The sequence below is a fragment of the Pholcus phalangioides genome, unplaced genomic scaffold (genome assembly GCF_987345545.1).
Source record: "Pholcus phalangioides strain wild (caught in Gottingen) unplaced genomic scaffold, Ppha-v1.0 ptg000003l_1, whole genome shotgun sequence".
NCBI lineage: Eukaryota > Metazoa > Arthropoda > Arachnida > Araneae > Pholcidae > Pholcus > Pholcus phalangioides.
Genome location: NW_028301596.1, coordinates 40627889 through 40645608, shown reverse-complemented (window position 1 = coordinate 40645608; position 17720 = coordinate 40627889). Strand labels below are relative to the sequence as shown.

The following is a 17720-nucleotide window of genomic DNA, read 5'->3' as shown; positions in this document are numbered from 1 at the left end:
CCAAATGAGAGCAAAGAAAAAAGAATTGTTCAATTCCATGATTCATTATAAGAAATGTAGGAAAGTGTCTCGCGACTAATGCCGTCTTAACGCATGGGCATACCCGGGCACGACCCGAGGGACTCAAGAGAAGAGGACATTACGAAAATTAGATCTGGTTGAAATTTTCGAGAGTAAGCACATAAACTTGCTTCGTCGGGCTTTGGAAAAATCACTTGGCCCGGGACCCCATGATGCTCTTAAGACGACCCGACTCACTACACAGCAGAGCTTAATTTCCCGCCAATGGCGCTATTTCAGTGATGTTAGCAATAAGAACATTTTTAACAGCTGGTTGATGCGAAGATGAATTTAAGAAACACAGAAAATTCAATTGTCATTGCGGCGAATCGAACCCATGTCTTCTCACTTGCCGGTTAAAAGCCATTGACCACCAGAATACAAAGGCAACGAACATTAGTCTGGCAAGGACAGTTGAATTTTGTTCCTTTCCTAAATTCATCTTCGCATCAACCAGCTGTTAAAAACCTTCGTATGGAACGCGGAGAGTGACACCATCCTTAGATGTCAGTACCTTTGCTCATTTTTAGCATCATTTCTGGCGATGTTCCATATTTGGAATCAACATTTTCCGTATATTCCTCGAGGAAATATGGCCAGTCCATGTATGGCGAGTGAACGTCAAATTACAGTTCGTGTGTTGCTTTTTAGATAGCAGCACAAGTTCAGATATTTCGTATTTGGCACTTATAGCTCACTTACTTTACTAATAGCTCAGTCATGGAGGAAAGAATAACAGGAGGTGACATCAGGAACGAAAATTGAAGCCGTTGTGGCAACCCTATGGGCTGAAGAGTAAGCCCAAACAAACCGCTCTTTTCCCTATACTTAACATGTGTTTTGCCGGATCGAATTCTCTTAAAATATTAATATCTAAATAAATTTAAGCACCATGACCATTTAATGCGTCTTCAGGTAATCTACATGATCTAATAAAGGGGGAAAATAAAATCTTATCCTTATATAAGTGGTTGTTATATTTTTAATTTATTTTTGAAAAAGGGGAAGATCACTTTTCACTCTCGACTCGTCATAAGTTTTTACTTCAGTGCTTCAATTTATTTTAAAAATTTGATGCATCACATTAATGTCTATGGGAATATGATTAATTAAAATAATATGAAGCTGCAATAAAATGCAATTTCATAATTTTTTTCTTTTAACTGTTTATGTTGCCTTTTTGTTTCGTTCATCATTATGATAGATCCGGGACATTAAGAAAGTGTTTCAGGCCCGTGGGCGCTCGTCTTAAGCTTTACATAAGGAATTTTGATTTCTGAATCAGTTCTGAGGTGCTCGAGCACCTTCTGACAGGGCCGTAGCTAGGATTTTTGCCACCCGGGGCAAACATGATTCAGCCGTCCGGGGCATACAGCATTTTGCCGCCCCCGTGCCTCAAAGTACTGGAAGTGCTCGAAAGTCGTCCGCCACAGTGTATTTATGGTTTTTCTGCCTGTAGGCTGTACAAATTTCGCCACCCTTCTTCCGTTCCACTCTCATATTCTTGAATACGTATCACTTTAAATATATGCCGCCCATCCGAACTTTCCGCTATGTAGATGTATTGAGAAAAAAATATTAAAGAACAAAAAACTTTTTTTACGAACCGCGATAAGTCATCTCTATCTGGCTTATAGTATTTAGAAAAATAATCTGGGCTTTTTTTTTTCTTCATTTTGTACCAATTACTTTGCTTTTAAAGTGGTATGTGTACGAAAATTTGACAAAAAAGTTTCGAATTGAATTTGAAATCTAAAATTGTGTCTGTGTTCGAGTTTTTGCCTGGAATGGAGAAATATTTCTACAATATTTTAATATAAACAGTTATATATGCTAATTTTGCATATATATAATGTTTCTCGCAAAAAAGTCAGATTTTTTCAAACACCGCTTGTTCAAGTGTCTTTAAACATTGTATTTCTCTCAGCACTGAGGTGTTACATACTTTGGCATAATTCTTTTTAAATTAAAATGCCGAGAAGAAATTTTGTGGCACAAGATATGGGTAAATTTTTTTTTTTTTGCAAAAGGTTCCATGTTGTTGAAGTTAATATTCGAAAGCAAATAACAACTAAAATTGTAAAAGCTCTCGTTCAATTGTATAAATATATCCACAGAATTTAAGGAAAAAAATCGAGTTCCTAAAGTGAATAGTAAATTTTTAAATGATTTTTAAAAACGGGGATGTTTCTCATAGGAAAGCATGGGAAGCCACGGTTTGTTTGGACTTACTTGGTCCCTTTAATAGAGCCATCACTGGCTTCATCTGGCAACCCAGATTCCCGTGCTTTCTCAACGGAGGCGGTGGTCGCATCACCTCCTGTTATTCTTTCCTCCATGTAGCTCAGTGGTGTTTGGCTAAATCTGAATGATTTTAGCAGGAAATGTTTCTGGGATCTGGCATCTCTGTAAGTGCGTAGAATATCAGCATTGGCGGAGTATTTGGCGAAGTTCAAGACGGGGAATTGTTTGTTTACAAAATATATGATTTTTTTTTCCTTTTATTGTTTACCCTCGTGGACGTAGTTGCTAGAATTTTATTTCGCAGTTTTATACTATCTTAAAGTTCATCTTTAAACTCGCGCCGATTTGTGAGATTCAGGGCCGAATATAATTTCTGTTCCAGAACAAAATTTCCTCCTTCATTTAATGCGGCCGTCGCCGTTCTTCCACATGATGCTTCCGTCGTCTTTCATCAACAAAATCATCGAGAGGAACGACAACAGCTTCGTAATTAGAAGCAACATCAAAAACATCGACGACTGCAACAGATGGGCCAAAGATTTCGGTCGAATAAACAACACGAAATGGAACACGAGGTCGTCCAAGCCGTCTGGTCAGAGGATAGTCTGTTCGTAAGCATGTTTTAGAGCAATTTGCATTGTTGTGTATTCGTGGATAAAATCACACGGTTTTCATTGTTGTGAATTAAATAAAAATTGCACGATTTCCTTATTTTTTCATTTCACAAATACAAACATATGGGAGATAGGCATACATGCCAGTGCCCGAGTAGCGTGGTGGTAAGATGCTGGTCTACCACAGTAAAGGTTGCTGGGCATGGGTGGAGGCCCCCCCCCCCCAAAAGTGGAGTGGGCAGATCTAATGTATGTGTGTGTATATAAGTTATCATTGTGCCCCCTCCCCTAGACTTCCAAGTCTATATCTTCCTATGTTGCTGGGTTCAAACCCGATGGAGGATATAGATCAGGGTTTAAGCTACGGTCGCATTTTTCGTAAAATGTGAAAGAAAATCGTAGAATGCGAAAGGAGTAGTAGTAGTAGCCACTTTCGCAAAAATGTGTACAGGAGTTTCGGTTCGAAACGAATAGACAGACATCCAACCATCAATCATTAGCATTGCAGCATTTTGCTAAAGCTTTTCCCCCCATTTTCACTTTTTTGCTAAAGGAATTTTTTCTCTAGCTTAAACCCTGATATAGATAAGATACTTTCCCTTACGAACTTGAGGTGACCACTGATATAGTCCTCCTACCACGAGATGAGATTTGGCTACAGCATGTCATGTCACGTCAAACGATTCTATTTTATCCTAGGAGGACATGCCAATTGTGAAAGGTCAGTCACTGATGAACTTTTCTCGATGTGCAATCGTTTTACCAAAAAAAATTAAATAAAATCATCCGACGTGACGTGACATGACGCAGCGAAAATTCATCTCGTGGTCGGCGGACTATGGAGGCGCCTTCATGTCCAACCTATCTCATTAATGTCAGTAAATTGTAATATAGTGGTATGGCCAGTTGGTGTTTGGTGAAGAAGGTTCAAATCCAGAGGAGGGTAGGCCTATAGGTAAGATATTTTCCCTTAGGAGCTTGAGGCGACCACCAATAGATGTCGCCTTCATTCCCAACCAAACTCGTTAATGGCAGTAAATTGCAATAAAGTGATAGGACCAGAGTTGATGTTTGGTGAAGTAGGCATACGTGCCAAACTTAGACTAAAGCCTCTCCTCTCCTGATGGAGGGCAGGTATCAGATCTAGAGTGACGTGTTGAGTGGGCTGTTTTATCGTTTAGGTTCATTGAATCATCCCATATTTTACGCATGTGCAGGACAGATAAATTTCTCCATTTTTGTCTCTTAAGAGGGGCAATTGCCTCTATGAGTTCCCTTCCGGATCTGTGCATGAACCGAGGCAGATATCTTAAGCTGCAAATAAAGCCTAGGCAGATATTTTCAGTTATGAATGGAGCCAAGGCAGAGACCATCAGCGGCAAATAAAGCTAAAGCAATATCTCCAGCTACAAATTGGGGAAAGGCAGACATTTAGCCTACAGTGGCAAATAAAGCTGAGGCAAACAGTCACAGCTACAAATAAAGCCAAGGTAGATGCTATCAGCATCAAATAGAGGGAGGCAGACGCAATTAGGTTCGTTGCACCACGTCATATTTTATGAGGCAGATAAATTTTCCCTAATTTCTTGGCTCTTGGGAGGGGCGATTATTCCCCCACCCAGATACACTCATGGTGGAGGGTGGGACTTCATCCCCGAAAAAGAATCAAATTGTTTTATTTTTTTAAATTATAGTTTATTATTAATTTGTTTAAAAGGGAGCAGTTCCTCCCACCAAAAAAATCATTTTCCCCCATGACTTTTTTTTAAAATGTAAATCAATTTCGTTCAACTTTTAGGAAAAAATGGTGAGAATCTGGCATTCTATATCAAACCAGCAGTAATACCCGACACTGTCCAGGTTTTCTTCATATAATGGGAGCATTAAAAAAGTGACAAACCGTTGTTTGAGGACCTAAGTACTTACATTCTAACAATCATTGTTGCGGGCCAGTTTTTTTTTTGGACCCTATCTGGCCATTTGTCTCAACTGTGACAAATTTTTAAAGTTGCCTATCTGTTAAGTTGGGGGCCTGTTTGGTACAAATACAGTGTGTGAAGTGTGTCTCGCAAACTGTTCATGATGCAGAAGGAGGTTCAAATAATATTATTAAACTTCTTCCTACATCTTTTGCACCGACAAGTACCTAAGTGTGAAGGTCTCCAATAGCTGGCTGATGTGAGCATGAATTTAGCAGAGAAAGAAAAAATTCAATTGTTCTTGCAGGGAAAGGAAACCCACACCCTCTCACTTGCTAGGTGAGCGCCCTAGACTACAGAGGCAACGAATACCTCAGTCTTTTCTTGGAGCTCATGTGCGCTGAATGGGACTGTACATGGACTAGTATTACTACTAAACCAGACATGCTCCTCGTCCATATTCCTCTGCAGAACTTCTAACGAATTGGTACATGTTGGAATGTGTGTGTATGTATAGTGAACCTTCCGTGAAGTTTGTTTCTGTGTAATGCTTGTTATGTGTAGTGCTGCCATCTGCAATCAGTTTTTTAACTATGAGTTTTTTCTCAACTCGTAGTGAGTGAAGTGTAATGAATGAATAATCGTAACATTGTAGGCCTGTTGCTCCCTGTGGCGAGATTTTGTAACGAGAAGATTGGCTCGCATTCATGCTTCGAAGTTGGGAACCGCAGAAAACCAACTTCAGCCGATCACCACTGTGGCAATGGTGGGCATTGTCACCAGATGGGGTTCAGTGCACACAAGCTCTAAGGAACGATTGATAGGCCCATTCATTACTTTTATAGTCTAGTGGTATAGGGCACTGACCCTGCAAGTGAGTGAATGTGTGTTCAGTTTTCTACAAGGACAGTTGTTAATCTTAAATCCATCTTCACATCAGCTAGCTATTGAAAACCTTCATATTTTGGTATGGATAGCGAAGAGTGACATCATCCTTGGATAAGTGTCAAAATCTTCGTAGATATAGTGGTTTTTGTAACTTCTAGTAACCCAATTGAAATTTATACTAGTCATTCTGCAGTTTAGTGATTATTGCCATGCAATATATATATGTTTTTTGTCATTTCCAGGAAAAAGTTCGTTTGCCAACATAGTTCCTTCATGAAGGTGCCAGTTGAAAACAACACGAGAAGCGTTTCAAAAAACTGCAGCTGTCCAGCAACAATCAGTATGACTATCAAATTAGACACCAAGCGTCTCAGGCGTTTTGACAGTTTTGTGAAGGTTATTTTAAATAATTTATTCCGGTATCTTTAACTCTGAAAGAAATCCATCGATGTAATTTCTATTCATTTAATTCTACATGTATGCTCTCATTCAACACTTTTATACAAGATCTCTGATATTGTTAACATGTCTTGCACTCGTGCTGATTCAAGTCTATTGCCATCAAATTAAATCAGTGAGACAACTAATGTGTTCATCTTATTTTTATTAGTCATTTGTTTTGGTGCATTTTGACCTTATTGATCCTTGTGCAAATAAACCCAAAATCCCATCCAACAACCAATGCGACTACTCAGCTTCTCTTGTCAAATTACATTCTCCCCGATGTAAAGATGCCTCTCGTGATATCAATTCTAGAACAAGAAATATCTCACCATAGGCAAATACGGAAGTAGGGGGCGGCGACGATTGCTCTCTCATTCTGAAAAAAAATTGTATTGTTAGCATAAGCTTAAAAATGAGAATGTTTCTCAGTGTGACTGGAAATGTTCTGCGCTAAAAATTCCCACAATAATGTTTTCGCATTTTCTCTTAAATTCTTTCTGAGATTATTCTGCAACATGTGTTACAGTATTTAGCATTTTCTGTTTAGAGGGACATAGGCAAGAAGGCCAAGGCAGACACTATCACTTTTCCCTACCCCAAAAACCCTTGGTGAAACCTCCCTTTACTCCCATTTAATGACCCTGTATCCACTTGTGCTCTTGATAAGCTGGAAAAAAAATCATAACTACACGCTGAAATCATTGGTCTGTCAGTTGTTTCAAAGTCTGATTTCTGCCTAAAAACAAATCTTCAAATTTAGTATTCAGTTTTGCATTTTAGACAACTGATAATGCTAAGCGCTGGTGTTGATGGGCAAATGTTACGAAAAATGAACTTGTACCATCGACTGTCTGTTGCTCCAAATATTTCTCCCATTAACAACAGCGATACAAGTAATGTCTTGGGATATCACCATCACATTTGTGTTTTATCAAAGTGAGCCAGCTGCTTATTTTTAACAATTTTTTATTTATAGTTCCACCTCCTGTGAAGTGAGAATAAAATGTAAAAGAACTTTTATTGTACACAAAATGTAGAAATAATCCTGTGCCACTTTTCTAGGCACAGTAGAGTTTCGAAAATCCAAGCCCTCCGAAAGTTCACGTTTCCGGATAATCTGAGGCATTGAAAGTTTTTGAATTTCCTCTTCGTGAGACCCTCTTTCTCTCTCTCTCTTCATTTTCCTCCAAGAACTCACCATATTTATTTTTTATTCAGGAATACTGCATATTGTACAGTAATTTTTCAATTTGAAAGGGACTGAGCATCCTCCAGCCCTATAATAAGTATGAGATGAATGTCGCTCTCCACTTGTTAATACAAGATATACAGAAGACTGGATGTTGTGAAGATATTTATTATTTGAGATGTTAATTTTTTAAGGAAGGAAAAAACTCATCTCTGCCTCTACCGGGAGTCGAACCCGGGTCCCTCGATTGCCTCGTATACACTCTAGCGAAGGAAAATCTCTATCTCCTCTGTAGCTTAGTGGTCAGAGCACTCGTCCGGCAATCGAGGGACCCGGGTTCGACTCCCGGTAGAGGCAGAGATGAGTTTTTTCCTTCCTTAAAAAATTAACATCTCAAATAATAAATATCTTCACAACATCCAGTCTTCTGTATATCTTGTACTATAGTAAGTAAATGGTTTTTATAAAACATTAGAGACTCCCTTTAACCCTTTCCTGCACACTACCCTTTAAAGTTGGGATTTCAAAAAAAAAATTGTTGTAGGCTGTCTACTTAGGCCTAAAGGAGTACGCAGGTATAATTTTGTAAAGATTGCCCTTACCGTTTTGATTCTGTGGGTGTTCCATAAGCTAGAACACTGTTCCACTAGAGCTCTGAAAAGTGTCTAAGTGAGCATTGCAGTGAAGCACACAAATGAGTAGAAGCTTTTGCATATGAATGGAAAAACACTGTATTATACCTGTGTAGCAGATTTAACATGCCCCAGGGTGCACCACAGGGAGGCCTGCTACTTTACACCCCATCCCCCCCCCAAAGAAATTCTTGGATGTATGATTTTTATGAAATGAGATAAATATTTACAGCTCCTATATAGATACAAGTCCTATGTGCAAAAATATTTACAATCAGTCTATTTTTTGGCTTCATGAAATTTTTCGAAGCACATTAGACCCTTGTGAAAGCACAAACTATTCGCTACCCAAAGGCAGTCCCTCAAGCAATTTCAGTGCTTCTGGAAGACTTAGCAGACCTCTCCGCGTGTCATTTACAGAATGATTAATAATTAATAAAAAAAATTAACTACAATTATATTTACAATAAAGAAAAAATAAGCCATGTGTATATATATACAAAAAATAATATACACGATTATATAAAATTTACAACAGCGAGAGCAAAATAATTCATGCAGCTCTAAGTAAAGATAGCTCGAGCTGCTGATAAAATCATCCCTGTCTGAAACCTCCCCACGAAATTCCAGAGAATCATATCTCCTACAAATGGAATATATATTTCTTGACAACCAAACCTCCCTCACACCTCACAGCATCTGACACACACACAGCTTGACTTCATTCCCCCCAAACAGAGAAAAACAGAAAACCTAAACACAGATATTTCCTCTCGTCGCCCTGTTCGGTTGTGTAATATGATACAAGCGATAAGGCAGTGTTCCATTATTTTATTCAACGATCCTTCGTATATTTCGTGCATAAAAAATTAAAAATAATATAAGATAAATAGTTTAGAGTACATCCAATGATGTAACGTAGAAATTTTTTTCAAGCAATCTTTTGGTATCACAAAAAAATATACAAAATTTCTTGTAAATACAATAATTTTAAATAATGCATCACAGCCGAAGATCATGGTTTGCCTTGTGTAGTGGTGCAATCTATGATTGAAAAGGAAAGTTCAAAGTACATGGTAAACCTATTTTTATTGATTTATAATTGAATTTAACGGTTTGAGAAGCTAGTCAAGTTGGGTGTTCCATGCATGCAGTGGAACACTGAACAAGAAAAGGTTAATAGACATAGACCATTTTAAGTTTCTGGGGAGTTTGCTGAGAAGACAAGCAAGTTTGACCATTTTCTTCATAATGTGAAGAATGACATTTGTCCCCTAAGTGCTAACATAAAATAATTGGAAAGGCAGTTGAAAGCTATCAGTTTTTATCAAAAAAAGTTATTGAGCAATGCTATGTATTCTATTATGAAATACAGTAATGAGTTATTTTTTTATTTGATTATCAGGAAGGATTGTATGGTGTCATCAAACTGAATAATGATCACAGTCACAAGGTGTGCGGGACTGCAGAAGCTCAGAGTTTTCCAGCTGCTGACTGCAAAAATAAATTTATGGAGTACTTTAATGATGGAATGGACGTAGCAGAAGCTTTCAGATATCACGAAGAACTCAAGAAACTAAATGAAAATTTTGATGATATAGACTTGGATAACAGCCTTAGAAATCCAACTGAGTGTACTGTTCAGTATTGGTTCACTGAATGGAAAAATATCAACCTTGATACCAGAACTGGCATCAGAATAAAAGAAGTAAGTTGAACGAATAAGAAAACTTTGAAATGGTAGCATAAGACAGAGAAAAAGGTACTGGCCGGTTATCAGGACAGTCCCCAATCGGCTGTGAGAAAACCAGTCAAACTTAGTGTGGGAGTATTTTGGTATTTAAAACAAGTTGCTGCTTAAACTTTGAGCATGAATGCCTTTTATCTTACTAGAATTTGAAAGAAGTGTGCTGATTGGGCTTGTTGCAGAACAATGCAAAGCATTCTGCTTTGGGAACTGGGGGAAGGGGGTGTATATTGGGGGTGATAGTCTAACTTTCCCTCCCCACTCTGGAATTTGACTATCCCCCTTCCTGTAAATATGCTTCTATCTGGGTTCCTTATGACTACCAGGTGTACAAGTATGAAATGTGGATTTTTTTTCAAAAACAACACGTTAAATTCGGAAGAATGATAAAAAGTGCTTTATTCAAAGTATGCCCCATTGCTTATACATTTCCCCCATCTTTCCTGAAATTTGTGAATACCACGGCTGTAAAAATCTTCCCCTTTTGCTGCGAACCATTCATCGAGCTATTTTTTCACATCTTCGTATGAACCAAAGCGTTGCTCAGAAAGTGCGTGACCCATCAATGCAAACAAGTGGTAATCGGAAGGAGCCAAGTCTGGTGAGTAAGCAGCATAGGGTAGAACTTCCAGCTGAGTGCTTCCAACGTGCCGCGAACCGCTTTTGTTGTATGTGATGGAGCATTGCACATTGACCATTGTCAAGGAGCATTTCACGTTGTCATGGGGCATTGTGATTGAAAACAGCTTGTTGACTAACGCCCAATTGCTCTGCGAGTTGTTTTTGTGTCTGTGTAGTATCATCTTCGTCCTACAATGCTTCCAATTCCACATCATCTTTATTTTTTGGTGGTTTTCCATGTTCCTTGTCTGCAACATCGAAGTCGCCACTTTTGAAACACCGAAACCATGATTCACACGTAACTTGCGATGGAGCATGTTCACCATAAGCTTCTCAAAGTAATCGGTATGATTCAGCAGCAGTTTTCTTCAAATGAAAACAAAAAAATTAATGCTGTCTGTGAATGCTCTTTGTTCAGTATAACTTTCGACATATTGAACACAACAATACAACACTACGCACACACTTTTCCAATTTATCACTTGTTGATGACACAACAAAATGACACAGTGTCAAATCTTTATAGCACAAACTGCATTGGTGCACCATCTGTTTTCTCAAATCTGCATTTCATAATTGTACACCTGGTATATATAGATTCAAATATTCATAGTTTTTTTGTTGACCTGCATTAATTAATTTGTTTTGTACTGATTGTAATTCTCAAGGAACCTGTCGAAGAGTACTCCATAGACTTGCAATATTTTCATGATGAAATCGAAAATAGTGTTTCAATGGAAAATACTGAAATATTACTACCAATAGACATGGACGACATCACCATCAAACAGGAGGTGAGAGAGGATGTTCGTGGTGAGCTAATACAGAAATTTGGAGAAATCTTAAATGCATTTGATCCTTCAGTGCCAGGTAATTTGTTCATTTGAGTAAATTTAATTTTGAGTAATTTTAATTTAATAAATTAGAGATAATGGAATGGTGGGATCTTTTGTTCTTTATTTCTTAAACAAAAAAATCAGTTATGAAATGCCCTGTGTGTTCAGAATTTTCAGAATTATTCCATATTTCAATGGAACATTCTAATGTTCTGATTTTTTAATTTTTGTTTGCAATGTTCGTTTGTCCTACATTTTAGTTTTAAGAGAAAGAAGAAATTTATAATCATCATTAACAACTTAAAAGTTTTGAAACCTTTTGTGTAATTAAACAACACCACCTGTGGGACAAAATTTTATCTGCTAATAGAGTGTGAAATACAGTAGACTTTCGATAATCCAGCATTTTATCACCAGTTCGTTTGCAGGAACTTTTTTACAGGAAAAACCTATGCGTATAAACTTGTTCCCTACAAATACGCAGATAAGATAAAAACACAAAGACAAACAAAGAGGAAGATTTTTTTAAAAACATACGCTGTGCATGTGTGTGCTCAAGTACAACGTATACTGTTGCATTCCCAGGTTAAGTTTTGGATATCCAAAAATTTGAGCACACAACAAAATGAATTGAGAAAGATTCTTTTCACAATGAACCATTTATTCAAAGTTATACAATTTCAACAATTAACATTTTGCAGTTATCAATTTCCATTTGATTTTCCATCAAATCCAAAGAAGTTCCAACCTGAACTATTAACAGTTGATTTTGTAGGGATATCGTTACAAAATTAAAAGCTCAGATCTCACCAAACTTCAGCATTGTTGATTAACTTTACATCTCAAATGATTTCCTGACCACTTCAAGAAATACTTCTTGACTACTGGAATCAGGTACTAGAAATTTCTCATGAGTCATTGAAATCAAACATTTCAGTCCAGGAAGCATTCAAGACAAATGCGTCAACACTTCTTCATTTCCACGAGGTGCTCACACAGATTTTTAGGCAGGAAATCCACTTGAAGGTCAACTAGAACATTTCATATATAATCTTGATGAGAGAACACCTGCTCAGCCTTGGTGAGATTAAACTCCTAATATCCAGGATTTATATGATTCCTCGTCGCAAACAGTTTTGCAACAAAATTATTTTGAAATGATGACAAGAATATTAGTGTTTTCATAATGTAACATTATGAAAACACTGTCAACAACTGTATGAATGTCGGGCGGAGGTCTGCGGCCAACCACTCAGAGTACAAGGGAACATAATTATTTAATTCAATAATTATTACAAAACAATGAACAAAATGAGATGACAGCCCAACCTCTGGCCCCCATCTTGCCCATCAACTGGAAGACCCACCCTCAAACTACTGGACTTACTGAATTTAACTGGCCCAAGCCAGAATGCCAGGAAGTACCTCGGATGTGAACGTATCCATCACGAAAAGTTCACTGTCCTGAAATTTTTATTCCACTGGGAAAAAAAGAGAAATAGTCTGCATTCTGGGAAGAGTGGTGAAAGTTTAGGTTTGTTTTTCTTGTTGCTCCATCTGTTGAAATCGGAGACAAGCAAATTTTATCAAATTTTCTGACTACTGCAAGTCACATGCTTGGTGCTACCATCTGTATTTAAAATTAACACCTCTTAGAGGAATGTATGTCTCGCATTTCAGTTTGCAAAATCTGGAATCCTCGTAAATAATAGCTAAAAATACTTTCCAAATTAAATAATTTAGTTTTAGTTTTTGGACAATATTTTTTCAGCATTGTAAGTGCAATAAAAACCCCTCAGATACAATCACCCCTCTTTTACAGCCAAATAATTTCCCTTGTAATTAAAAGTAGGCATTTCAAACCCCTGTTTAATGGTCAACCATCAGCTCTTTTACAGACAAATTTTTTTGTCCCCTCCAGTGTCGTCAAAAGAAGTGTTTTACTGTATTTACCACACACACAATGAAAGACTTGTTGCTGTTTTTAATTTTTGTACAATGCAATATTGTTTGCTTGTGTATTTAATGAAATATGAAGTTTCTCATCTGTATATTTTTTGTTCAATAGCTATGGAAAAAGCACTTGCCTATTTGAATGAAGTAACGTCAGCGGAAAAGTGTGAAACCATGCTGCATACTTTGGGAAGAAACATTCCACTGAGCAATAATGGTTGATCTGCCATCACATTCTCACCAATTTCAAAAATAACTGTGACAGCAACTGTAAGTTGATAGTATGTGGCTTCTGGTCATCTAAAAATGCGCTAGTCAGCGAACAGTAAAAAAAGAGGCTATACTTCAGCAATAAGTATTGAGCTAAATAAGCCAAATCATTGAAAAAAAGCACTAAGAAAGTATCAGAATTCCTTAGAGTGGAAAGAAGAAGCAGAGGAAAGTAGACAGCTTGCGTATTACCTGAAGCTTTTTTCCTCCCGAGAGGTTGAAATAAAGATAAATATTTTAAAAAATTAATTGGTGAAGGATGGTTTTTTGAAGCTATATGGAAAAGAAGAGATGGTAGATGCCGATAGAGAAAAATTGGCATTTTTTGTGTGAAAAAAATGCGGGCAACAATTCCTTTCATTCATCAATATTCCATTATTGGGAAAGGCTGTGATGTACAGTGAAACGTCGGTATAATGATACTCTGCAGACCAAAAAAAAAAAAATATCATAGAGGGATCATTGTTATATCAAGAGGAAGCAGTCTAACATTAGACTGCAGGCATTTCCAAACAAGACTTAAAAATATTATTTTAGAGGGATTTATTGTTAAATTGAGTATCATTGGAGTGAGGTTCACTGTAATATGCAATTTGTTTGCATTCAATTATTGTTCCTTTATTAATCTTTAGGTTAATGCAGAACAGAGTTACTACATACCTGATGAAAAGTTCAACACATGCAAATTTTGCAGTATTCCACAAACTTTTTCCTCATCTGAGGGTTTTAATGTAGTAAATTTGGACAACATCCTTATCTGCACCTAGGACTTTTACGACCTAAAAACGGACAGAATAGCTCCATAAAAAATTCTTTTATGTCCTAAAAAAACTAAAAATGTGTCTTTATAAATGGGTTGATCATGTTTCCCCCAAAAAAATACAGAAAATCACCAATCATTGGAAAAAGTGATGCCAAAGATAATTAAAAGGATCTATTATTATTTATTTCACTGAAAAATCGTCAAAAGCTAGGGAAAAGAAAGCATAAGGGGAAGATCCCGCTTCATCGCTCTGCTGAAATATGCAAAATAATGCTCTAATACAGTGGTTCTCAACCGGGGGCCATATGGCCCAGGGGGGCCCTAGGATATTCCAGGGGGGCCACGGATGAAAATCTTGCAAAAGGGGAGCCACGGCTACTGATACGGGGGGCCACGAAGAAATTTGTGACATTACATTTTTTTAGTCACTCTGACTAAAAAAATTTAATTTCAAACAAAATGCATAGAATATATTTTTCGTAATTTTTCCCCATTCAAGTAACATTAACATGAGGAAGAAGGATATAAAAAAAAGTGGTTCATGTAATCTTGGTGGTTTTACGACTTTGGGGTGATAGTAGGCCCTGACACAAACTATAGAAGAGGTTTAAGCAAAATGGAATAACTGTAAAGACAGAAAATTGTGTGTGTTCAGACTTTTCATTCAAAGAGGGCTGCCATAAAGAAAACAAACAAAGATTTGTTGACCATTCATTGACATTCTTTTGAGTGCTGGTAGTAAATGTAATCCAAGAAGCAGATGGGTAAAAAATAAAAGCTTGAAAAAAACCCATCGTTTTCATGCAATTACAGACGGATAACCAGCACTGAGTGGTCTGATGGGGAATATATTTATAAAAATCGAATTGAGAATGATTGCTCTGTGGTATTTTTTTTATGAATTTTGAAAGGGGGTGCCAATCCATTGCCTCTGCTGAAAAGAAATAAAGTCGAATTCAGTTATAACGAACTCCAAGAGACCAAATCATACATGGAGAAAAATACCCGCGAAATTTAAAATTTTTTAAAACTGCATTGCTGTGATAATGTATTGGGACAGGGACGGCTTAAGCGAGAGTGCAAGGGGTGCGGCACACCCGGGTGGCAGCGTAGACTTTACTTAAGACAACAAAATTTAACACAGTAAAAATTCCCGACATCACGCTTTTGATTCCTACTATACCTCGACAACGGAAACGTTGAGAAAATAGACAAGGCCTCTGATCGTAATACCAGAAACAAGAATGTAAGCTATCTGGGCAGCTCCAGACAAAATCTGTACCCGTGTGGGACTTATTTTTGCACCTCCTACCTATTACTCCCTCCATAGCCCCTACCTCCTGCGTCAGGGAATCTTTCGTAGGGCCCATGCCCGATTTTCCACGGGGCCCCTTCTACAGTTAATTTATAGAGGGAAAAACGAAAAGTTATAGGGATTTAGTCCCGGGCCTCAAGCTGGAGCCCTGTCAGCCCTACCCTTAGAAGGTCATGCCCCTCCCTCACAATTTATCCAAACAATTCCTAAAAAACCATTTTTTCGGCCCTTCATTTCCGATTTTGCGCCCCTCCAGAGCCGACAGTTTGGTTTTTTTTGGCAAATTGAATTTTTTTACCCATTTACCTCGGATTTAGCAAGCGGTGCCCCGTGTGTGGCCGCAATGGGTCGCGTGGCCAAGGTGCCACCCTTGTATTCTATAACAAGGGCCATTTTGGTTCCCTCACCCATGGCCCCCCACAACAGCGCAGGATAATTCTCATAATTTTGTGGCTTTTTCAGGCTATAAATTAACTATAGAAGGGGCCGTGAGAAATCTGACTGGAGGGGGGGGGGGGGGCTGCGAAAGATCCCAGCCTGGAGGCCCATACCCTCACTCAGAATTTGATCTACAATAGTCAAATGAAGGCAAAGGAAAATTTTTGTTTTTCACTTTTCCGTCCCCTGGAATACCAGAAACACCTTTGAAAAAATTTTCTTAATAAAAATTCCCCTGTTAAATATCATCTTCACAGGATAAGTGATGATAGCTCACAAAAATAAGTGCTCTTTCAAGGATTAAGTTATCTGGCGTTTATTAAGAATGGTAAAATAATTCTAGAACACAAAAAATTTTCTACTTCGAAAGCGGGATGTATGGTCACGCACATTTTGCACGGTAATCAATTATGTGCGGCTTTCTTCTGAAAAAAAGTCAGGTTTATCTCCAGGTGCCATTCACCGAATCCCTATCAGCCTCCTGGCAAATAATTGAAATTGTGCTTCGTATAAATGAAATATTTTAATATTGAAAGCTATATATATAGAGATTAATCTCGTGCCCATAGTCATACGTCTCATAAATGTGAAATTTTGTCATAAAACTGAGAGTGAGGCACGAATCCCCTTGCGCACAAGTGGAATTTCGAGGCATTTACGCACAACCGAGCCCGTCTTGGCCATTTTTATTTTTCTTCCCACCCTTTCTTCCTTTTGTTTCCTTCCTAAATTTATAAAAGCAAAAAGGACATGATCATTATAAAAAGGACTGTTTTCAGATCAAATTGCCGAAGTTCAATTACTTTACTGCAAAAATGTCAGATTTTTTTTGGGGAAAATACAGTCAAACCCAAAGCGTATTAAAGACCCTTTACAAATACGCTTTGGTCAAACCCCATTATGATGAACTCCAAGATACCGGAGAAATCACTTCGTAATAACGAAATTTCGTTACTAAAGAATTCCAAATTTTTATATTGTTCCCATGTAAACTTACCGTTTACTTAAAGTTTTCGTTAAAACGATATTTTTTCCCGTTATAACGGTATTCGTTAAAACGAGAGTCGACTTTATTTCATCCCAAACTATTTTTTTACGTGTATATGCAGGCTGCATGGGTGACACGGCGTATGACACTTTACTGGCGGCTGGTTAGTCTTAGAGACATACCCAAGTAGAAAAAGTATCCAAATCACGTGTCCAACTCAGATATGTCATTCATTTTGTAAGGGGTTGTATAGCTATAAAATAAAAAAACAACTTTTTATACCGTCCCCGTGTGCCAAAGAACCCAATTAAGAAGTTGTTGCTCTGTCTTTTCCGATGGCAACTAAAATAATTTCACGTTTCTAAGTGCAATATTCACCGAGATATGCAAATTCGAAAAATTGAGGAAATTTGGGAAAAATCAGCAACGGATAAAATGATTTCCCCGTACTTAATGCTGTTTTTTTTTCCAACTTTCTTCGAATACCTCAGTGAATATTGCACTTGGAAACGTTGAATTTTTTTGTTGGAGACCGGGAAACAACTTTCACATAGGGTTTTGGGGCACAGGATGTCCGCATAAAGAGTTAACATTTTTATTTTAATAACTATGTAACCCCTGGCAACATGAATCAAATATCTGAGTACTACACATTATTTGGGTACTTTTTCCAACTGGAAGTATGCCTCTAGGACAAATGGTTCGCCAGTAAAATGTCATATGCCCCGTTACCTATGCGCCCTGTATATTAAACATAGTACAGACTGTTATGTAAAATATTGTGTTGTGTTTAAGCCAA

The 17720-nt window shown here is 37.6% G+C and overlaps 1 protein-coding gene across 1 annotated transcript; it reads left to right on the top strand.

The window, feature by feature from the left end:
• Positions 1–2400: 2400 nt before the first annotated feature.
• On the top strand, positions 2401–13666 carry LOC149088603 (uncharacterized). The gene is made up of 5 exons (XM_089248119.1): positions 2401–2915; positions 5968–6121; positions 9396–9698; positions 11027–11228; positions 13263–13666. The coding sequence occupies exons 1-5, from the start codon at positions 2710–2712 to the stop codon at positions 13367–13369; spliced, it is 972 nt and encodes a 323-aa protein (XP_089104245.1). The 5' UTR covers positions 2401–2709; the 3' UTR covers positions 13370–13666.
• Positions 13667–17720: the final 4054 nt, after the last annotated feature.

What these genes read in the sequence shown, in the direction of transcription:
- LOC149088603 (XM_089248119.1), top strand. Translation starts at nt 2,710, where the DNA reads ATGCGGCCGTCGCCGTTCTTCCACATGATGCTTCCGTCGTCTTTCATC. An exon ending in CTGGCATCAGAATAAAAGAA is followed by an intron (nt 9,699 to 11,026) that starts GTAAGTTGAACG and finishes GTAATTCTCAAG; the next exon opens with GAACCTGTCGAAGAGTACTC. An exon ending in ATTTGATCCTTCAGTGCCAG is followed by an intron (nt 11,229 to 13,262) that starts GTAATTTGTTCA and finishes TTTGTTCAATAG; the next exon opens with CTATGGAAAAAGCACTTGCC.